Here is a 23,943-nt window from a genome sequence, read left to right as displayed (position 1 = left end):
TTACCTAGCAAACTACACCGAAGTTTTATTTTTGTTCCAATGAGTGCTATTCTTTGGACTTTCTAGCTGGAGACTCCACTCTTGATCACAGCCTTTTGTAATTTTAATAGCTTCACTTGACTTCTCTTCTTGCAGTGTTTAAGAAGTTATTGATAATGGCAGGTTTTGAGAGAAATAAAGGACATATATTTTCCATATTGTTTACTTACAGAGCAGTCCTTTATGTAGCTACAACTCTGGAATGTGTGAGGGGAGGGGGGTTTCTTATGAGAGCTGGTCTCAAAGTTGGCATTTTCAGTGTATACTGTAGTATAGCTCAGTCTCCTCCTGGGTGCCTTATACCCCAAGTGCCTTAGTATCCGTCTAACGCATCTATCCACAGTCCGTAGGTTAGTTCTGAGGACCGTGACAATGAGTTATTTGGAGAATTAGCCTAGTGAAAGGCCTCAGGAGAGGCTGGAATGCCATCCCATCTCTGACTCAGCAGGTCCTCTGCTAGCCTTTGGAGGTGCATGTTGGTAAATGCTCTTTGGCAGGCTGTGTTAGCTTGGCCTTCCTCTTTGAAATGTACTATCTTTGTATAGACAAGACTGTGTCTCAAAAGAAAATAAAGGAAAGGGAAGAAGAAAGGTGTGGGGAAGGAAGGAGGTAGCGAGGGAAGGGAGCTTGGGGGAGACAATGTCTACTGTACACACTGGCTTTCTTATGCCTGGCATTTTTCTTTCCCTGATGCCCTTGGAATTATTGTAACTCTGAAAATTGGTTATTATTATCCTATTTCAGGTAAGAAGTCCATTAGGGTTATCAACAGATTGATGCTGTCTCACAGTTGCCACGGTCTGCACTAAGGCTCTGGTTTCTCAGTGGCGTCTATGCTGCCTTGTCCCCGGGTACACTTATGATCTCTGAAGAGGTCTTCGGTTGCCATGATCTGGGTCGTGGAGTGCAAGTCCGGCAGCCTCTTCTGGTCTCTTTAGAATCAGTAGCTATACAGGAGAGTTGGTCACAAAGATAATTCACCAGTACAGATTTCATCAGTGCCTTGGGTGGGTGAAGGTCATCCTCTCAGATTTAAATATCAATGCAGGGTAGGTCCCATGGCTTCTCTAGGGTGAAGACAGTAGATCCAAAGAGGAAGTTCCTCTGTGTCCTAGGCTTGCCTCAGTCCCCCTCCCACATGCTGGGATCAATGGGCATAATTCACCACGCCTGGCTGGTCACCGCTGTTCTTGTTGCTGAGTTCCTGCGCACTTCTGCAGCCAGTCCAGCGGTTCCTCTTGTAAAGACACGTCTCTTGTTCTCCCCCACCCCGCAGAGCATGACGACTGTGGCAGCGGACAGCACAACTGTGACAAAAACGCCATCTGCACCAACACCGTCCAGGGACACAGCTGTACCTGCCAGCCGGGCTACGTGGGAAACGGCACCGTCTGCAGAGGTAGGCTTGCTGCTTTGTGGAGCACCGCCACCTGCTGCCCCAGCTGTAGCTGTGGAGATTCCTGCTGTCGCAGTGGTGGTAGCTGAACACAGCTGGTTCCTGCTTTTGGTCTCTTTGCAGCCAGGACACTGCACGTGGTGGAAGAAAAGCCTTGGCAGATTTTGGGTTGTGGGTGTGGTCCTGGTGGAGTTCCACAGCTGAATGGAGCCCTCTGGTTTTGTCTGGTAGAACAAATGGAATTTTTGAGGAAAGATTCAGTTCTGGTGTAAATTTGTGTCCATGTGAACTGTGCTCAGAGGGCAAGTGGGCGCCAGTCCTTCTCACATTCGGGCTGTCTGCGTGAGTGAGAAACTTTACACTTAGAAATGCTGTTTGGAAGCCAGGCATGGTGGCATGCCTTTAATCCCAGTACTCCAGAGGCAGAGACAGGCACATCTTTGTGAGTTCAAGGCCAGCCTGTTCTATAGAGTGAGTTCCAGGACAGTCTCCAAAGCTACACAGAGAAACCTCACCTCGAAAAACAAAACAAAACAAACAAAAAACCCCAAACAGAAACAAAAACAACAAACAAACAAACAAACAAACAAGAAATTCTGGTTAGAGTACAGCCAGGGTCTGGCTTTGTGTACATTTATGGTCGTCTTCACACCCTTCCTTCAGTTTGCGGAGCCTCACCCCTAGTTCCTCCCAGATGGCCCCTCACTGTCCGCATACTTTCTCCATACAGGCACACTGATTCCTGCCAGTTCTTGGACGCTGACATACTCTCAGTCTTCATGGGTGCTCACTTCCTTTAAGTCTCCACCCTGATGTCCACATCATATGATGTCCACATATCATAGAATCATCATGAGGTGTCACCAACAGTGGACCCTTAATGTTCCCAAGTCCAAACCTTGCTTCTCTGCTTTTCACAAATGGACTGAATGGACACTCTAGGTTACATATTTGTGTTTGTCTCTGTGTTATTGGCCTTGCCGTGAAGGCGGAAGGCTTGGGTATCAAGCGCAAGGCCCTATCCCCTACAGCTTCATGCCTAGGGAAAGAACGCGCCTGGCATCCTATAGCTGTTCATTAGCTATGTGATAACCAGCCCCATCAACCAAAGAAGAAAGACACACAACTTCCCTCCTCTTTCCTTCCCTTCCTACATCTTCTTTCCCAGCCAGAAACTAAAAAGAAAGCAGAAAGGAAAGATAGTAATAATCACAACGTGTAACTTTCAAGATAAAATTTTGCTCACACATTTGATAAGCAGAATAAAACACTTTAAACCAAGCAGTATGTGTTGCTAAATATTGTGGCCCTTAGGGTTAAGTGGACAGAATGCTTGCAGACAGTGCCCAATGAGATTAGCATAACCTGACCTGAGGGTTAAGGTTCTGAGTGGGAGAGTGTTTATCTGCCTTCCCAGCCCAGCATTAGTGCTGAAATGGAAATCAGGCTTTAACTAAGCAGTTGTCAATATGGAGCTGATAGACTAAGCCTCCTTCCTTATCTGTCATTAGCTGGATAAAATCTGGTGATCCTGGAAAGCATTTTTGTCTTGGTGGCTGATAATATTGGCATTTATTTTGTAAATACACAGTGAGTGGGGATTCTGTCTGGATGCCAAAAAGCAGAGGCAAGACAGGGCCCCAGAGGACTCATTGAAAAATAAAAAAAAGATGTGAACCAGTGCTTCCAATCCAAGTAGAACATTTTACAAAGCAAAACTGGTTCATACAAGAGGCTCATAAGACTTAAGAAAATACTGAGCCTTGTGCTAGGCTGGTGTACGCTTTAGGATTCTTTTGGTTGCCAGCAACAGGAAGCAAACATGAGCCCTGACTTTGATTTGCAGGGCCCAGAGACAAATGAAGGTGTGGGCCTCTTACAAAAGCAGGCAAAGCTACCTCCCCAAGGCGCTGAGATATTTATTCTTGCTTGTGCTGGTAATTGACCATTTGGTGTTTCCTTGGACATAGAGACAGTTTCTGTGTGATTACTGACCCCCGGGATAGTTAGAGGTCGTCCCCACAGTACAGCATCCTCAGATGGTTATGGCCTCCACATCCTGACCTTGCTTGAGGCAAAGAACTTGAACCAAGCATCTCCCCTTCTCCAGACTCCATATTCTAAGTCCACAACAGACAGGGCACTCCAAGATTTGATGATCTCTGAGGCAGTTCCCTGAAGATTTGCATCGTGCATCAGGTCCTTGACATCCAGCACCTCATTCATATTCTGGAAATAGCACATGTGCTCAACCCCAAGCCTTTCACTGTCTGCTAACAGAGCCTTTAAGGGATCGTTAGGATAAAGAGGGAGAGGAATCCAGAGAGACTGTACTTGGACTAAAGCTCTAGCTTTCTAGGGCATCCATCCCAGACTCTTGTCTGACCCAAGAGCTGCCGAGTAAGGGAGAGGATGCACAGACCTTTTGGGTGTGTGTGGCTTGGCTCATTCTTCATCTCTGCACTAAGAATCAATGTGCCCGGAGACTCCTCGTTCTGGATCTTCCTGAGCCATACTTGCAACAAATCCACATTTATGAGGTTATTGAGAATGTTGCAGTGTTGAGTTCAGAATGCTGAATCCCGAGGGCAGAGTCCTTCTAGGTGACACATTCTTGTGAAGTTGGTCCTACATGTTGTGAACAAGAATTAATTGAAACAAACAAACAAACAAAAAAAGACTTCCCACGAGTGTCACAGGATCTAAGGGCAGAATGGAGTCTGGGATTGGGGATAACTGCTCTGAGGAATACGGTGCTAGAAACACACGTGTCCTGTGGCTCCCTTGTGGGTTGGCTCAGGGTTCTGTTTGTCTCAGAAGCTGGATTTGATCAGGGGACTTGATGTGGTCATCTCTTCAAGCTGACTCACAGCAGATCTGTTCTGAAAACTCAATTCATTGATTCATTTTGAAGAACTGTTGTGGTTTGAGAAGAACCTAGAAAGTGTAGCTTCCCACACTGAGGCCCAGCTGAAAGGAAGGTAAAGAAAACAAGCACATGAAAGCAAGGATGCCCGTGTGAGGCTTGCTCTCCTTCCTCAGGGCTGGAAGAAACCTACAGGGGTGGTCCTGTGGGCACACTAACCTCTAGTGCAGAACTCGCCTGTAGTCATGGAAGACCATGAGGGTGAATCAAAAGGCCTAGTGGGATAGCTCAGGGGAGAGAGAAGGTCAAATGGTGTGTGAGCACCTTCTCCTAATGCCACTCTCCTGCGGATATTTGTGTCTGTGCTCTCACTGGGGTTCTGATATATTAGATGTGTCACGAGTCCTTTACAACAGGTGTAATGATTTACCTGGAACTCAGAGCTAAAGCGCTAAGTGCAGACTACTGTTACCTGCTCTGTACCCCAACAGTCACCCTGAAGAATACTGGAGAGCTAGTGGGAGGCACTTGCTCATAACTGTCCAGCGTGTCAGGAGCACGTCGCTACACTTTTATGATTGATATCTCTTAATGCGCTTCCTTTGTCTATAAAAGTCAGTTAATTATCTTCCCCTCCCGGGGCTTATTTTCAGGTAACTCAGGGGATACTTTAATGATGCTGTAATGTGTGGAGATGCAGTCTTCCCTAGTTGTTGTCCAAGTCCTGGGTGCCCATCCTGATGCCTTAGGCTAGATGATCGTCCTTCACTGTTTCCTGAGAAGCTCTCTGAACATGACCTCAGCCTGTGCCACTGCATATTACACCAGCTTGTTTATTCATCCAGCACACACCTGCAACAATGCTTAGCCAAAGGGGAGCATACTAAAATCCTTGGAAGTTTCCTCACGAGCGAGCATTAGGCAAATCATCTTCCTAATGGAATATGCGCTTGGGTATCTGGAAGATTTTAGAAGAGAGCAGGCCTGGTCTGGGGTCACAAGAGTGAGAGGACACCCAAGCTTTAGCCATCGATTCCTGAAAGAGATATGCGAACCAACCCCGATGTGAAGTCTGGACTGCTAATGGGGTGGGGTGTCTGGCTTCAAAGAAAAGCACGGGTTAGGTTCACTGTCTCCATGTTCTGCATATAAGCGAGTCTTTCTTCTAAAGCTTCTGAAAATCCGGTAGTTCTTGGAGGTGAGGTCTTGTGAGCACTCTGCAGAGAGTGTTTGTATAGCCAGAGGAGCTACTTCCTAGACGCATCTCTCCGACAGGAAGCATCTTTGCATGGAGGAGCTACTTTCTAGATGCGTCTCTCCCGTATAAAGCTGAGCACAGCACATGGTATGCCAGGAAGCCAGAAGCAGAAGGCCAGGGAGGGAGGTCTGGCACAGGAAGAGTAACATGACAGCTCACAACTAATAATGTCACTGAAATCTTAAATTGGAGGATATCCTAAGGACGGCAGACATCTTGCAGGTACAGACTTTCCAGCAGCTCACGAGCAGTGTGAGAGGTGGGGGGGAAGGAGGGGGGTTGGAATAGTTAAGTTGTTATACCAAGCTATCAGTGGAAATAATAAAATTGATAAACTGCCAGGCTGTGAGTCAGAGAAAATGAAATTTGAAGATTTGGAAGCAAATAGCGAGGGAAATGTGAAGCCTTTGGCAAAAGGTGCGTGCAGCACTCTAGACCGAGCTCTGAAACATGGGTGATGGAAGGAGGAAGAACTCGGGAAGGCTGCCTTCTGAAATTCTGCTCTTGGGTTTGCAGACAGAATGCTGGGAAGAAAGATTGACCGATACGATAGGAGGACCCGACCCAGCTAGAGACCAGCCTGCTTGTAAAGTCATATCCAAACCATGAGCAGCTAAGGATTTTATGTACATCTCTACTTACAGAGCAATTTCCTGATGGCTCAGGAAGAGTTCTGAAAACTTATCCCACTCGGACTGGTTTATACAGGTAGAAAACAAGTTGAGTAGGGGTAGCCAAGGATCAAGACCCAGTGAGATGAATTCTTGAAGCAAACATAGAGTATTCTCATTAAAATTATTTATTTTTGTATGTGTGTGTGTGTGCCTACTTCTCTGTATGAACACCCACTGAGCAGGTAACTGCAGAAGCCAAAGAGGACATTAGATTTCCTGCGATTTGAGTTACAGGTGGTTATAGCCTCTGATGTGGGTGCTGGGAACTGAACCCAGGTCCTCGGCATGAGTAGCTAGTGTTTTCAACAGCTGAGCCACCTCTCCAGACCCATATTTCTGCTAGTAACTCTCAGAGCCACCTAAAATCTTCTCTGTGGGGAGGTTAATATGGAAGGATCCCCTCCCCTCCAGTAGTGGTTAAGCATCTCCTTAGTTGCATAAGGATGTTCTTGGATAAATTAGTTACTGTGGGGAATGCGACTCTCAAAAATAATTTAGGACTATTAAGAAATTTGACTATGGATCATTTGTAAAAAGACAAAACTGATATAAATGTGAGTGAAAAAATCTCCAGTTCAGTTGATCTCAGTCAACCAGTCGGAGAACGTGCATGACCCAGGCTATGAATTTGAAGATACACAGGTAGAAAGTTTCTTGTCAGGAACATGCAGACCCAAAACATGCTCAAGCACGCACAGTCCTGAGAAGTGGTTTTCAGAACATTAAATCTGTCTGTTTGTCCATCCATCAATCTTCATGCATCCATTAATTTATCTCCATGTTTCTTCCTAAAAAATTTTTCTTTTTGAAGGAAGCCTAAACTCTAACATGACCCCTTGCCCTGTGAAACCTGGCCCCTTTTGGACATTTTGAGCCTCACCTCTCAGTCCATAGTCTCTCCCTGCTAAATATCAAATGCCGTATAATTTGACAGTTGGGAGTTATTGTTGAAATTTCCCATGGAACCCCTTCAGATAGCAGTTGTCTCTGAGTAACCATACTTCAAGAATAAAAATGGAAGTAGGGGAGGAGAGTGTATCTCAAAATCATACAACTGATACTGTTTCTTCGTTTCTTCCTCTAAGTCTGTCCCCAGTTGGGCAATAGGGTTGTCTTTCACCAGGTTGCTTAGAACAGAGACCTAAATGTTATCTTTAGTTTCTGGTTTTCATGTTTTATACCACCCCATCAACAAATCCGAGATCTGTCCTTTATCCACAATACAGTCATTTCTTACCGCTGAACACCTCTGCCGTAGCTGAAGCCATAATCATCTCGCCACTGGCGTATGCAATAGAAAAAAATTATAGCTAGAATTTTGAAAACTACAGATGTGATTGCAAGGATCATATACAGCAACTTCTATTTTCTCATAGATCGAACAGTGGGGAGTTAGGGTTGATGCGGAAATCATCGAGAAGAGAGGGGCGTTTCAAGAAATGAGCAGCCACAGCAGTGAGGGCCAGGCTGGGGAAGGGCAGAATTAGCTTTGGTGGGAGGAAAAGCCTCTTCCTAGGTCTAGAATGAAGCAGGAAGCCAAAATGTAATCACTCCCCTTCTTGAGACTGTAGAATTCCAAAGAAAACACAGCCTTTGCTTGAGGGAACAGCAAAGATGAAAAAGGAGCTGTTCGTGAGACCATACTCACATGTGGGAATTGTGTCCTGGTTATGAGCTATGGAGACAGACACGCTAGGTCATGTGCTGCATTTCCTGGTATTAGCAGTGTAGCCATGAGTGAATGACCATGTTTCTTTCAGCTCCAGCTTCTACACCCTCAAGGGTGTCAAAGTGCATACAGCAACACATAACGGCAATTTCTTCAAGCCAGGGTCCCTGACTTTGTCAGGGGCTCAAGGATACTTGCTTCATGTTATTATATGAGTTTAAATAAGACAAAACAGATAGACTGGATTAAAATACCACTGGAAATTTCTGTCTTACCTTCTGTGTTTGTGACTTTTCCTTTTGATGGTGATGAAATGCCTTACTATTGTAGTTTTGTTTCTGTTGCTGTGATAAAATCCTCTGAGAAAAGCAAGGGGTTATTTATCTTACAGTTGGAGGCTATGGTTCATAATTGCAGGGAAGTCACGCAGGGACTGAGTTACACCACCGTATCCATCGTCAAGAGCAGAGAAAAACAACACATCCCTGTTCGCTAGCTTTCTTCCATCTTGTGTAGTGTAGTAGCATGTGTCTAGGGAATGATGCTACCCACAGTGGTCTAGGTCTTTTATATCCATTAATATTCAAGGCAGTTTCCCATAGACAGACCCATAGGCCAACTTAACATAGATAACTCCTCATGAAGATTCTCTTCCTAGGTGGTTCTAGGTTGTAGCATGTTGATATTTAAAACTAATCAACACACTGACCAAAGGAAATTTATATATGTTTACAGTTTGAGAGGCAATCCATCCTGGTGCAGAAGTCATGGCAATGGGGACTTTAGGTAACTGGTCAAAACAAATCTATAGTCAGGAAGCAGAAAGTCACGGGTGCTGGTGTCCAGCCTGCTCTCTGCTACTTCATTAGTCTGTCCCTAGCTCATAGAATGATGAGAGGTCTTCCCACCTTGAGTATGTATGATCCCCCAAAACTCATGTGTTTGAATGCTTAACCCATAGGAAGTGACACTATTAGGTCGTGTGGCTTTGTTGGAGGAAGTGTGTCACTGTTGGAGGGTGGTCTTTGAGGTCTCCTATGCTCAAGTTAAACCTAGTATGGCAGTCTCCTTCTGCTGCCTGTGGATCAAGCTGTAGAATTCGCAGCTCCTTCTCCAGCACCATGTCTGCCTGCACACCTCCACATCCCACCATGATGATAATCGACTAAACCTCTGAAAGTGTAAGCCAACCCAATTAGATATTTTCCTTATAAGAGTTGTCATTTTAATGATACCACTTCACAGCAATAAAAGCCCTAAGACACCACCTCAGTTAATGTAATGTAGCATGAAATCTAATTGGTCTTAGTAATAAAACAGGGAGTCAGATATTGGGGTAAATGCTGAAAGATCAGGGAAGTAAAGGAGTCAGTGAGTAGAGAGACCTTTTACTTCTACTGAATCCTCGGACCAAAGTGAGCAAGATCCTGACTCCACAAATCCTCAGACTAAATGCCGTCCAGCTCCTGTCTCCTCCCACCTTATATTTCTCTCTCCACCCAGCCATATCACTTCCTGTGTTCCCATCCTGGGATTAAAGGCGTGTGACTTACAAGTCTGGGGATTAAAGGTGTGAGCCACCACTGTTTGGCTCTGATTCTCTTTAAAACTGATCAGTCTAGTGTAGCTCAGGGTGGCCATGAATTTACAGAAATCCATCTGCCTCTGCCTCTGAGTGCTGGGATTAAAGGTGTGTGCTACCGCTACCTGGCCTTTGTGGTTAACTAGTGGCTGAGCTCCATACTCTGATCTTCAGGCAAGCTTTATTTGTTAGTTCACAAACAAAATATCACCCCAATCTAACCTAAACAATCTTTCATAGATGTGTGCAGAGGTTTGTCTCCTAGGTTATTCTAGATCCTGTGAAATTGGCAATCAGTATTAATGCTAATATGATCTTTAGTCATATCACTAGGTAGAGTTTTCTCCCTTAGGATGTACAGAGCTTCTTACAGCTGTGTAGTAATTGGAGTGGCGGGACTGTGTCCCCAGCACCCCGGCCGCCTGCTAGCTCATGCCCGAAATAACAACACACATATTGTATTCTTTTAAATACTGCTTGCCCATTATATCTAGCCTCTTCTCGGCTAACTCTTGCACCTGGACTAGCCCATTTCTAATAATGTGTGTAAGCACCCCAAGGTGCGCTTACCGGAAAGATTCTAGCCTACGTCCATCCTGGTTCAGAGCTGCCTGGGAGAGTGAAGCAGGGCCTCTGCTCCAGAGAGCAGAGCTGTTGAGTCTGTCTGAGGAGTCTTACCTCACTTCCTCTTCCTCCTGTTTACTCCTCCCACCTATGTTTTAACCTATCAGGGCAAGCAGTTTCTTTATTTAATTAACCAATGACCTTCCTCCATCACAGCTGTACTTCACAAACATATATATGCATATGTATATATGTATTCATACACACACATATATATGTATATAAGTATATATATATATATTTCATACATACCACAGTCATGTCATCTATGTCCCTGTTCAAGGCCTTGGTAGTCACTGATTGTATTAATATGACGTATGTATTCAGAACATATGTATTTCCTATCTTTAACTCTTACAGGGCTGGGCAATCTCAATGTATGTATATGTATTTTTAAGACAAAAAACATGAGAAACTGCTCTTTGTGGTCTTCGTGCCATAGACATCCACCTAAGTGTGCAGTGCACTCGAGTAGGAGGTTGTCTTTTCCTTTGTGCCCTCCCTTGCTGTAATCCAGAGAGACATTCCTGAGACTGCCGTCAGTATCTTTGCGGTCCCACGTAGAATGGCCACTTAACTCTCAATCACAGATGAACTCAGAGTCGCTTGGTTCTGTAGAAACTAGAAGATGACTCTTGTCACCTATTGGAGTGTGAGATGCCAGATTTCCTGTCACTGCAGTAGGTTTGAGTCGATAGAGAATAGATTGGGACAGAGCAGACAGCGCAGTGGCCTTCGTCTGGGCTACATGGGCAGCAGGACTATATATACTTCAGAGACTCCTCCCTCCGCCATCGATGATACAGGGAGATGCTGGAATTGAGGAGGCAGACACCTGGCCAGACAGAGACTGGAAATCCTGAAGATCTCGCTGTGGCTTCGCGTGGTGGGCCCCTGACAGCAGAGACTTCATCGGGTTTTCCAAGTAGGTGCTCCCTCGCACTGCAGTGTGTGCCGTTTCTTGGGGAGACCATGGAAGTTGAAGTGTGACTGCTCCTTTCTGAAGGCTGGGAAGGTATGAGAGGCCCTTCTGTTCCTCCTGCTTCCATCTGCGCTGCTGTTGTTTGTGTGCTGATGGCGACTCTAACAAGCACTGGAACAAGTTAAATCGATTTTGTAAATTTCCTGTCAGACAAATGCTTATCAGCAAGTACTGTTAACAAATTTATCAGCAAGTAACTTGTTATGACCCTAAACGGGGAAGTGTTTATAATACTGATGTAACTCCGTGAGAAAGAAAAGCCTCTAAGCCCAGGAAGGATTATTATGTTTAATATTTTAGTAATGCATCCTTTGAAAATGTACCTGGAACTAGAAAATAGAACTGATTTTCTTGGAAAGACATTTATAGCTGTAAGTTTGATAAAGGGCTGCGGGCGACTGGAAGCTGTGTTGCTTTCCAAAACAAGAAAGAGGGCACTGGCAGAAGAGGGGGGCAGAAGAACACTCGTGAAAAAAAGCTTGCCTACTCCATTGGCCATGTTCCTTGGCTTGTCTAGGTAGATCGTGTAGCCTTAGCCTTCCGCTGCGTTTCCAGTGGGCAGGAGAGAGTCTCGCGGATACACTGAAATCACAGCTCACTGCTTAGCGGTGTCAGAACTTCCCGTTTAAGGCTTATACTTTGGTAGACAGTAGCTGAGTCTCCCGGGGCTTAAAGGAAGCTAAGCTAGCTTGAATCTCAGAGGGTGTGGAAGTAACACGCCTTGACAAGTGCTGATGCTTTCCAGAGCTGAGGTTGCGCTTTGGCGAATTTCACAGGTGTTGGCACTCTGGCTGTCATGGTATAAACGACTCACAAGATTAGCAGAGCAATATAAATACCCATCAGTCTGTTTTATTTTAAAACGGGCAACTGAGCATTGACTTCCTATTGAGTCGTCAGGACAAGGTTGCCTTTCTTTCCCAACTAACAAATTCCTATGGGCAGCATTACTAAATGTATTGGCATAATTGAATGCAGACAGATTGTAATAATATATACAGCTTTAATGGGGAAATAGACTTACAGAACCACCCGTTCCCGCGGAGAACAAGAAAACAAGGGGCTGGTGGGCTCACACTCGCCAGATTTATATATAAACATTAGCCTGAGGGGAAGACGCCCCCTAATAGGCGGGGCTTATCCCTACATCTCCCCCTTTTGTCTAAATAAGACCATTGGATCCCCTGGGATGGGAGTTCTGTTTGTGAGACACCATGTGGGTGCTGGGGCCTGGGTCCTCTCCAAGAGCAGCTGGTGCTTTCTCTTTACTTCCCCACTTTGGTGCAGTCTTTCCATGTAGCTCAGGCTGGCCTGTATCCCAGACTGGCATCAGATTTATACTTCTCCTGCCCCACTCTCCCAAGTGATGGGATTAGAGGCACCACTTATTTCCCAGTTTTGTGTTCAGATTTTTACTCAAGCACTGATTTTAGCCATGTACTTTATCACATCACTTCCTTCTGTAGTATCTTGTTCTTTAGAAAGAATAGTTTATTGAGTATACTGTTAGGGATCAGTGGGCTGGGCAGAAATTACAGTACTACCTGCATCCATTCTACAGTACTTTATACCTGCAAGCATGAGCCTTTCCTGGACTGTATGGGGTGATCAACCTTGTATCTTTTCAGGTTCCTCTTTCAGTTTTGAGACTGGATCTTGCTATGTAGCCTAGGCTAGTCTTGAGCTATCTCCCCAGTTCTGCCAAGATTATAGGCATATGCCGCCACTAGCTCATCTTTTTGTCTGGTTTATTTTATAACATTACTTTTTTTTTGGTGTATGAGTGCTTTGCTTACGTGTGTGATATGGGATGTCCCTCTGTATTTTGTGAATACCATTGGTGAATAAAGAAACTGCTTTGAGCCTATAGCAGAGCAGGGCAGAACTTAGGTAGGCAGGGAAAACTAAACGGAATGCTGGGAGAAAGAAGGAGGAGTCAGAGAAAAGTCATGGATGGCCGGAGATAGACACTGGGAACTCAGTAAGCCACAGCTATATGGCAATATACAGATTAATAGAAATGGGTTAAATTAATATGAGTTAGCCAATAAGAAGCTAGAGCTAAATGGGTTAAATTAATATGAGTTAGCCAATACGAGGCTAGAGCTAATGGGCCAAGCAGTAATCTAATTAAAAAAAAAGACAAAACTAAACCAAATACAACTATATACAATAATAACAAATAATAAATATAACAAACAATATTGAGAACAAAAGTTTTGCTAAACATTTTATCTTAAGGAATCTAAATAATGTAGAGAGTAACTACAATAATCTAATCTAGAACTCTGTGCCAATGAGACACAATCACTCCTGGCTCACATTAGCCCAAGGCGAACATGCCCCCTAATGGGATGGGCCAGGCCACAGTCAGTTTCTAGGCTCAGTGCCGCACTGTGAACTGTGCTGGGGAGCAAATATTGGAAACATATTCAAACTACTCAGTGACCGGAACTGAGGGGGGTCACTCAGTGGTTGAGAGCACCTACTGCTATTAGGTGACCCATAGTCATCTGTAACTCTTGCTTCAGAACAGCTGCTGTCTTTCTCTGAACTCCACCATACCACACAGGCACATACCCTTCTCCACACTCATACATATAGTTAAAATGATAAAAATAAATCGTATATAGAAGCAGCCAGTGTTGGGTGCCATTGTACAATAGCAGCCATTGATGCATCTATATGGGGTCAGGTTGTGTATAGAGAGCAAAAATGCTTTGTTTATTTGGTTGTGTGTGTGTGTGTGTGTGTGTGTGTGTGTGTGAGAGAGAGAGAGAGAGAGAGAGAGAGAGAGAGAGAGAGAGAGAGATACAGAGAGAGACAGAGACAGACAGAGAGAGACCTTTTTACAGAGCTCTGGCTGTCCTGGAACTTACTATGTTGTTATCTGGCTGACCTTTCAATCACAGAAATCCATCTGGCTCTGCCTTCTCAGTGCTGGGATTAAAGGCCTGCAGCCCCACACCTGGGCTGATCTATTTACTCTTTTTTTTATTTTTTTATTTTTTATTTTTTGATCTATTTACTCTTAATGACCGCACAGAGAGATGGGTCCTCCCCTACTTCATAGGCACCCCCTGTGCTCTAACGCTAGATATGGCGTGGACATGGATAGGGTTCCATCGAGTTCAGTGTGAACCAGCCCAGCAGATGCTACCTTCAGGTTTGGCCTATAAACCACCTATCTGGTCATGACCTGCAGCTGTCTATCCTCTGCTGGGGAGATGCAGATGCTGAACACAACAGACAGGTCAGCTCCCTTGAGAAGATATTCGGCAGGCATGGGGGTGGCCAGCCATTGGCGACCTCAGGAACAGGTAACTGGGCGTCTGTTAGAGCCCTAACCATCACTGCCTTGCTAGATACAGGCAGATTTACACGTGCTACCTGCCCTACCTAAAACTGCTTCATGTTGGGGCTGAGAGTTAAATGGTCAAGAGTCTGGGCTGAATGCTGTTGTGGGGTCTGCCTGCACCTCACTCGTCTTACGTATTAGCTTAGCTGCTTCTTTTTTATTTAAATCTCTATACAGGCAGCAAAGCACAGTGATAGAATTATTATTAAAGCATCCCTTACATTCTAAGTGACTGCAACTTTCTCAGGACCCCAAAGACTGCTATTCTGTTGTGTACCCAGCTCTTTGTTTAACCTGCCTTTAAGATGGCCAACCTTCCTTGCCTCGATCGCCCATGTTTCAGTTTTTACAACCCAAACTAATGCATAGTTTTAATCTTAAGACGTGTATTTTTCCCTGCCCTTGCCCTGTGCCTGTGTGTTTGTGTATTATGGTAAATAAATGCTTGAAAGAGCAAATTTGTTAAAGGGAATCTTATAAAAACAAATATCTCCCATATACACTAGAAGCAGCGGTGGGCACCTTGGTAGCTTCTGTTTGTCTGTTACCTGGGTTAGAAGGAGTCAGTTGGAGTCAGTAGCTTAATCCCTTGTGAAACTCGATTAAAGATTTCTAGAAAGTATCCCTTTTCCATATGATGCTTTCTGTGCTGTCCAATAAAAGAGAGAGGGCAAAGCCCATTGTTGGGGACAGATTGATGAGATGTACTCAGGCAGGCACAGATTGAGAATCATACAACTAGGTACAGATAGGCTGAAAACCACAAGCTATAGGAAGATTGAAGACACAGGGAGAGAATTCAAATCTGAGTTCATTCTTGCCTGTACTACTCTCAGGAGGAGGTTTTTATTTCTTGTGTTAGTATGACACCAGCGCATATTGGTGACTCTGCTTTTATCACTGATTCATTTAATCAAATGCAGTACAGGACAAATTAAAAAATGGTTGCAAATAGTATGCAGTTCCAAATGTAATCTTGGAGTGATGCTCAATGCTTGTCTTCTTCGGTAGAATGGTAGTGGGAAGGACAATCAAGACCCACCATTCCACCTGTAGTGTGCATTCGCCTGCCTTCAATCTTCTGCTTCACTCGATTGCAAATACGGTCATGGATTTCTTTATTTCAACGCCGAGAGTGTTCTGTTTGCTTTCTGGAAGAGAGTTAGCTGTGTCCATGGCAGCCTTCTCCAGGTCCTGTCAGCTGTCAGTTACTACTTCATTCCGGAAATGTTGACATCTTCCAACTCAACCAACTGGGCTTGAGTGTCTGTTTCTGATGCTTCTATCGAACCTTCCAATTTAAAGAGACTTGTTGCTCTCCAGGGCATCTGTGTGCTTTGGCTCTGAAAATAGACCAGCTGATGGACTCTTGTTGTTTTCTCACTTATTCGTAGAGAAGATGATGTTTTTAAATTTCTTTCATTGTCAGCTCCTATGTGAAACAGTGTCAGGTTAGGCAGCATGTGTGTATCTGTCTGTATCCAGTAAGGCAGTGATGGTTAGGGCTCTAACAGATGCCCAGTTGCCTGTTTCTGTGGTTGCCATTGGCCACCACCATGGCTGCCTAGTGTCTTCCCAAGGGAGCTCACTGGTCTGTCATGTTCAGCATCTGCATCTCTCTAGCAGAGGATAAACAGCTGCAGGTCATGGCCAGGTGGTTTATGGACTAGACCTGGAAGTAGTACCAGCCTTTGGCTCACACTGATTTGGCAGAGCCCTATCCATGTCCACGCCATATCTAGCATTAGAGCAGAATGTCTGTGTGCCTGTGCAGAGAAGAGAGGACATACCTATACGTGGGCATGAGTAGTTTCTGCTGAGCACCTCTGTCAATGAAATTTACATGAATGAAAGCACAGAAAGGACTAGTGTGAATTTCTGAAGCCATTCAACCTGGCATACTGTGATGGTCATCTGTAGGCCCTCCAGTGGGAAAGACTGGCAGATCGGGGATTTGAGGATCCCTCTGGCTGGGTCAACCACATCATCGTGACTTCCATCATATTAATGCAGTTCAGCTTTTGCCGAAGCTCCTAATCCTCCCAGTTTTAATGTAAACTGAAAAAATGCCCTGCGGGTCACTTGAACATGAAGAACTCTGAGTCATTGAATACCTCTTAAGTAGAACCGCAGGTGCCGTAGAGGAGCCCTGCATGCTTCTGGGTTTTTAGATACACAGCTGCCTGCTATTGGTCAATAGACTGCCTCTGTCCTGTGCTTCTTGACCACTTAGCCCTTGGCGAATCTGCCATCTTAAAACTTGCAAGGAATAATTGGTGTGTCAGTTACTTTTCATTGCATCTTCAATAACCCAGCTCGTGTGTGTTGATTACATGTTCATTTTATTTTGACAATTATTATTGTTAATTGTTTGACCGTTGGAGAAAGAATCTATCTAGACAACCTTATCACTAATTCATGACCTCTTGTGTCCTGGGACTATTGGTATCTAGTGACATCAGTGTCTAATGTGACAGTTTCAAAGCTCCCGAGCAGGGATATGACAAAAGAGACAAGAACTTATTCAAATATATTTTTACTACATGTTTTGATTTTGGAATAGCAAAGACTTTTTTTGTGAGAACATTAAAATTTGGTAACAGAGATACTTTGCTTAATTAGCAGATAAATACAAGGAAGAAATCCTTTATCACTCTCCAAAAGTTAGGGTAGATTTTCAGATCTGAAGTGGAGACATAGGATGATGGTTTAGATTCGGTCTCCTAGATAGTTTCAATCTAGACAATTTTAGAGATTTAGTCGCAGCCCCTTTGTTCTAGAGCTGTGAAATAATTAAACCCTGATACCCTTTCAATTTTTATTTTATTATTTTTAAAACAGTGTGGATGTGTAAGTGTTTGGCAGTGGGCATGAGGGTGTGAGTGCAGGTGGGTGTGTTCAGAGACCAGAGGTGTCAGATGCCCCCAGAGCTGGGCATCAGGTGACCATGAGCCTCTCATGGGGATAATGAGGATGGAACTCAGGAGCTCCGCAGGAGCCCTCTGGACTTTAATCCACTTACCTTTTTCCCAAGTCCAATCCGTGGTACCTTGAGTTCCATTGTATTTATGGCCGGCCAGGAGGTGTAGTGTGCTCAGTTGAAGAGAACCTGCTTTAGGCCATCACAACAGTGTCATACCATATCACTCAGGCAAACACACATGTGCTCCAGAGTTTGGGTTGGGGACGGCGGGTGAAGCCTCAAGAGCAGCTTCATTCAGGAGAAATGTAACATGAACTACATATGCAAGGTAAAGTTTTCTGGAAGTTTCTTTAACCAAGAGAAGAAGAAAGAAGTGTGGTACTTCTCAGTTCACACTAGACAAGCTCTAAGTAGTCACTCACCAGCACAGCAGCTCTGTCACCTCCAGGGAAGGTTCCCATCAGTGACAGGGGGACACAGTATGCTTACTAATCTGCATGCCTAGCTTATGGAAAGGAGACTTTTGAAGAGGTCACAGTGCCCTCGAAATAGGAATGGGTACTGTCTGCAGATCCTCTTGTGTTGAGAGCTCAGGTCTGGCTTTCAGTCAAGTACAGCATCGTAGCATTTATTAAACAGACATGTGGCTGGGAGCCATGGGCCAGAGGCCGAGGCCATTTAACTCCGCGAAAGTGCAGCATTTCCTGTCTCAGGGTGGAACTTCACCACAAGGTCAGAGGCTGAGTAGAATGAGCAGCATTCTTCCAGGTCTGAATTATGCTAAGAGGAAATGGACGGAGAGGGGAAAGAAGTCTCTAGCATGTGTATTTGTTGTACTGCAAGATCAGTTTCACATTAAAGATAAGTCATAATGGAGTAGGCAAAATGTTTTCATAATGGCAAGTTTCATGGGGACAATGTCTACCACTTAAAATAGTGGCGTTCTTTGCCATCCCCCAGGACAGCCATTACCTAGCAGAGAGAGAGCCTTAGCATTCTTAAAGTAGGGTACATAACAATTTGTGGGTGTTTTTTTTTGTTTTTTGTTTTTTTTTTTGTTTTGTTTTTTTGGCATGCTTAAGGACATCACTTACTGGGATCAGTCCTGAATTTACAGATAATAAAACTTTATTAATATAGACTCTGATAATTTGGAATCTGTACTATTTTATAGGAATCGTGTTTGGATGAATTCCTAAGCATAATAAACCAAACAAAGTTTGGACATGATACTCTTGCAATTAAATCTCAATTCCAACGTGTGCCATATCTTCTAGTGCACTGTCTTCTCTTTTCTGAGTTTGCTTTCTTTCTCAAGGAATGTGGAGGAAATGGCACTAACCCATAGAGGGCATAAACATAGTCACCAGCCATCCGAGTCCTCAGTCAGGAAGATGATACACGGATGAAGATCATGACTACTGGAGCTTGACTGCTTGGATTAGATGTTTGCTCAAGCTCTTTTCTGTTGTTACAAAAAATAAAATAAAATGGATAGCTAAGAGCACATGTGAAAGTTAAAACACTGTATAAAGATGATCTTTGCAATAACTGACTTAATCCCCTGAAGTCAACAGCTCAGTATTGTGAACAAAGAGATCACTTTCTTAATGGCCAGTCAACTTATTGAAGGTCTTGCCCTTGGTCCACAGAGTTACTTTGGGATCAGACTTCAGTATCAGGGAGGTTCTTAAGTCTGGACTCCAAGATTTACAAAATGCCATTTAAACCACTTGTATCATGTCCAGCTCACTGGTCACTGCTGGAACACTAAACGCGACTTCTTTAGGAAGAAAAGTAGAAAGAGATTCTCAGCATTGAGATGAGAAACATCATTGAATTCTTACTAGAGTAAAATATATTTTGTACAGATTCTAGAAGAGCCAGCTAGTCAAGGTTCTTAATACTAAGTCAGAGGGAAGACAGCATCTTAGATAGAAGACTAAATGGTGAAGTTAACTGCAAACCAGTACATTTGTGTCTCATTGTCATGTTCCATCTCAACAGATATGTTCCTGAGCACTCTGATTTAGTTAAAACATGACTGCTGTTTGAGTGAGTATGTGGTAGTTTTGCAGCTATTTTTCTTTTATAATTATTGACCTTTTTTATTTATTTATTTTTTTCTTTTATTTATTTATTTATTAAAGATTTCTGCCTCCTCCCCGCTACTGCCTCCCATTTCCCTCCCCCTCCCCCGATCAAATCCCCCTCCCTCATCAGCCCAAAAAGCAATCAGGGTTCCCTGACCTGTGGGAAGTCCAAGTTGCAGCTATTTTTCTGACCTTTCTCCAGTGTTCTCAGAAGCCCCCTGGTTTAAGAGTGCAAAGCATGGGTCATCTTATGTCTGTGACTGTCCTCTCATGCTGCAGGCTCCTCCCTCCCTCCCTTGCTCACTTTCCTCTTTCCTAAAGTGATGCTTTTGACTTTCTGTTCAGTTTGATTTAAAGGACCATAGTTTGGTTACCTAGACCAGTGGTTCTCAACCTGGGAGGCACGCATCATTTATCCTGCATACCAGATATTTACATTACAATTCCTAACAGAAGCAAAATTACAGTTATGAAGTAGCAACAAAATAATCCCATGGTTGGGGTCACCACAACATGAGGAACTGTATTAAAGGGTCGCAATATTAGGATGGTTGAGAACCACTGACCTACACAGATAAGAAGTTGCCGTGTTTTGTTTCTGAGACTTATATTACAATCTCAAAACAGTCACCTTTTGGGTAAGATTAAACAATGTCTCTAACTCAGATAATGCCATAAATCGTTTTGCTTTGAGCAAAAGATTCCACCTCCTCCATGGTGGGTTTTAAACATTGGAATTAATGAGTGAAAACTGATTGACAGCCCTTTTATGTCACAATGTGTAGAGATGTATCTTATATAGGCACATGGGATGGGCTTCTCCCTGCTGGAGGTGACCTGGCTAAGCCAAAATGTCAGCTGCTCTCCCCACTTTACCCTGTTCCTGGCCCTCACTTGGAAATCACTTAGATTTGCATGCCACAGGGTATGGTCCTTTTCGTTTTGATTTTCAAGTTTATTGTCCTTCTGTGAGGAATCAGAAATGTAGTTGAGATACAAGAGTCATTTAGCGGATATTTTTACAGAACATTGCCATAAGTTCGGGACATACTCTGAAGATTGATCATGAAACATCAAGAAGCCTGCTTTAATCTGTTTCATTACTAAGACTAGGACATTTTTACTTATTCAGCTCAGGAAATATAATATATATGTGTGTATATATATGTATACCTATATATGTATTATATATACATACATATAAAATCTCATATTTATTTATTTTTACAAAATTATGCCTCTTTTACCCATGATTCTCGGACGACAATATTACAGATAGCATCAGCGTCTCATTTAAGAGCACAGTCTAATCCCATGTGTTTTACTTTTAAGATTTATTTATTTTAGGTGCATGCATGCTATGTCTCTGTCTTAGGGTTTCTATTAGTATAAGGAGACAGCATGACTGTGGAAACTCCTATAAAGACATTTAATTAGGACTGGCTTTCAGTTTAGTCCATTATCAGCGACTGAGTCCATTCTCATCACGGCAAAAAGCACAGTGGCACGCAGTCAGACATGGTGCTGGAGACAGAGCTGAGAGCTCTATATTCTGATCCACAGGGATCAGAAGTGAACACTCTGCCACACCCCCACAGTGACGTACTTCCTCTAACAAGGCCATGCCTACTCTAACAAGGTCACACCTCCTAATAGTGCCACTTCCTCTGGGCTTATGGGGGCCATTTTTTTTCCAACCACCACAATCTCTATGTCTGTACTTATACCTAGCATGTTCCTGGTGTCTACACAAGTCAGAAGGCGGCTTTGGAGTTACAGATAGTTGCGAACCACCATAGGGTGCTGGGAGCTGACACTTAGCCCTCTGGAAGGAAGAACAAGCGCTCTTGACCAAAGAGCCATCTATCCAGTCTTTACACATCCGTAGGATTTTTGAGATAATTGCAATAGTGAAAGCCCCATGTTCTCTAGGACCAATGAAACTCCTCTGAAAGCCAATACATATGTAGAAAGAGCATCAGACAAATATATAATTGATGGTTCTTAGAGGCAGTTCAGAGTCTAATATATACGTCACTATCCAATCTACAACCCACCTAGAAATGTATCCATCACATAGAATGAGGGGCATTTTAATCTGGTAGCCTGTTCAGCCCTGCCCTATCAAGAGCAAGCACCTCCTCTGTGGAGACAGGCTGAGACCATCTCTGCCAGGCAGGGAACCTGGGGGGAAAGGAACAGAGACTAAGAGAGTTGTAGTTACTGCCAGGGCTTTTCCTTCTGGTGAGCAAATCCAGCATCCTGGGAAGCAGGGTCTGGAAGCATGTTGGCAGCAACAGGAGAGTGCTTCAAGGTGACACAGGTGGCTCAGGATGAAAAGGACCTGTGAGTCAGAGGCACTCGGTGACCAGGCAGCTTTCTAGCTTTGGGTGATCTCTTTGAGCAGCTGGACTTTAGAGCAATATTCTGGAACAGGCTCTAGGGGACAGAGGATCTGAACTCTTCTCGTGCCTTGAGAACAGGTATATTTTGAGGTTCTTATGTTTGTCCAATCTTAGTCTTAAAACAATGAATGCATTCTCATTAAGTCAGGAAGCGTGGAGAAAAACAGGAACCACTGGGATGTTTGTGGTAGCTTTGCATCCCTGTGCCAAAATACCCAAGCTCACCAATTTATAAAGAGAAAAGGGTTTGGGGGTTCACAGTGCTGCAGGTTGCAATCCAGAAGGGCTTAGTCTCTTAGCTGGGCTTGTAGCATGGCAGTTCATCATGAAGGAGCATGGGGGTGGGAGAGTCAGTTTACACATTCATACCAAGGGTTTGGTGTAGCAGGAGAGAGAGAGAGAGAGAGAGAGAGAGAGAGAGAGAGAGAGAGAGAGAGAGAGAGAGAGAGAGAAGCCCAGCATAGTGGCACATATCTTTAAGCCTATCCATTCACAATGCTTATGGGGGAGAGGAGATATTAATGATTTCATTGGTAGTTCCATATGGGACAAACAGGTGGGACATCTGGCAATCCTACTATTTGCCCTAAACATATTAGTCAATTAAGAAAGCCTCAGATGCTTAAAGCAAAAATATGATATAAAACCGGGGAAGTGAAACATGGCCCTTGATACAAAAGGATTCATTTCGTGGGGCTGTAGACTATCAACCAGGTAATGACGGCATTGTGCAGCTGGGCCGTAGTGAAGAAGACTAAGGTCTGTGGGAACGCGAGGGAAAGACCTCAGTGTCTGTCTTATTGGGGAGTAGAAGTGGGGAGGCCAGAGGAGGATGTTTTTTTATACTGACTACTAAAGGTGATTAGACATCTCCAAGATAAACTAGGTCATAGATTTGGCGATGGAAATATGAAGGACGGCGAAGAATCCCTGTAGCAGCAACCCTGTGAGCCGTTGCAGGACAGAGCAGAGCATATGTGTGGAGATCCACTCCCCATATGTCTAGCCCTTCAGCTGTCGGAGCTGCCTGAGAGATGGAAGGTACCGAGCTACACTGAGCATCTCCTCTGCAGCATTAAGCAATGAAAGTAATAAATGTGTCTCTGAGCAGTCGGCATATGTTAAGTAGAAGACTAATTGCAGGGCTAAATGGAACATTCATATTGGTACCTGAAGAAAATGTAATGATGGAAGGAAGCCATTTCCTTTCTACCCAAGAAATTACATTATGGAAATTGTGCCTTCAGAATGAATTAATACGTGGCTTTAAAAATCCCAATGCCCAGAAAACAAATGCATAAATTAAATATCATGAGTGAGGCTAATATTAAAGTAATGTTTGTTCCGTTTATGGGAGGAAGGAGTTCATGGGGGAGGTGACAGTAGCTGCAGAAGGGGCTTTGAGAGTGGCCAAGAGGATGGCCTACACAGCCTGAGGGACACGGGATCTGCTAAGTGGCCGCCAAGCCGTCAGTGCTCTCCAGCCAGGGTGGTCTTCACTATTAACCCGTATCTGTGGAGGTGGCAGATGTGCGGGCGGTCTCTGACCACTAGGCTACACCACACCGCCATCCCTCCTTTCCCAGGCCATTTCTCACCCATCTCTTCACAAGCTCAGGGGTGTGGAGATGGCCAGTGTGGACATGTGGTGTGGCTGGGAGAACCTGACAGGCACCAAAGAGTGACTAGGAAGTCCACAGCCTTCCAAAAGTGTTTCCTTTACCTCCCTTCAGTGCACAGGGGAGCCGAGGGAGCAGACATACTAGGAAATGACAAGCAGGTAGAAGGGATGAACAATGTTCCAGAAATTACAGGCCCCCTCCCACCAAACTGGAAACAAGGGGATGAAGTCTGAAGGACTGGCTGGAGGCCTTTTTTTCGAGCCAACTGAGTGTTCTCCATGTGTAAGGTGGCCCGCGGGTACCCATATTCTCCCAAAGCTGAGATGAATTTATCTCAAGTATCCATGATCGCCAGTTGCCTAAAGCTGATCCCTCAGTTTCCTCAAGTTTCTTAGGAATCTGAGCGCATCCCTACCTGTTTCCTAGAAAAGCTACTACCTTGTTCTAGAAGG

At 44.2% G+C, this 23,943-nt stretch overlaps 1 protein-coding gene across 1 annotated transcript in view; it reads left to right on the top strand.

Moving 5' to 3' along the window:
• The window catches only part of Nell1 (neural EGFL like 1), an 824,157-nt gene that overhangs the window by 515,802 nt on the left and 284,412 nt on the right, over positions 1 to 23,943 (top strand). The window contains exon 14 of the mRNA XM_050122124.1: positions 1,316 to 1,438. Within this exon, the coding sequence (XP_049978081.1) occupies positions 1,316 to 1,438 (123 nt within the window). The remainder of the gene's footprint in view (positions 1 to 1,315; positions 1,439 to 23,943) is intronic.

Source organism: Alexandromys fortis, unplaced genomic scaffold, assembly GCF_014885135.2.
Source record: "Alexandromys fortis isolate MF-2015 unplaced genomic scaffold, M_Fortis_MF-2015_v1.1 scaffold_170, whole genome shotgun sequence".
Taxonomy (NCBI): domain Eukaryota; kingdom Metazoa; phylum Chordata; class Mammalia; order Rodentia; family Cricetidae; genus Alexandromys; species Alexandromys fortis.
This window is presented reverse-complemented; position numbering and strand designations above follow the sequence as displayed.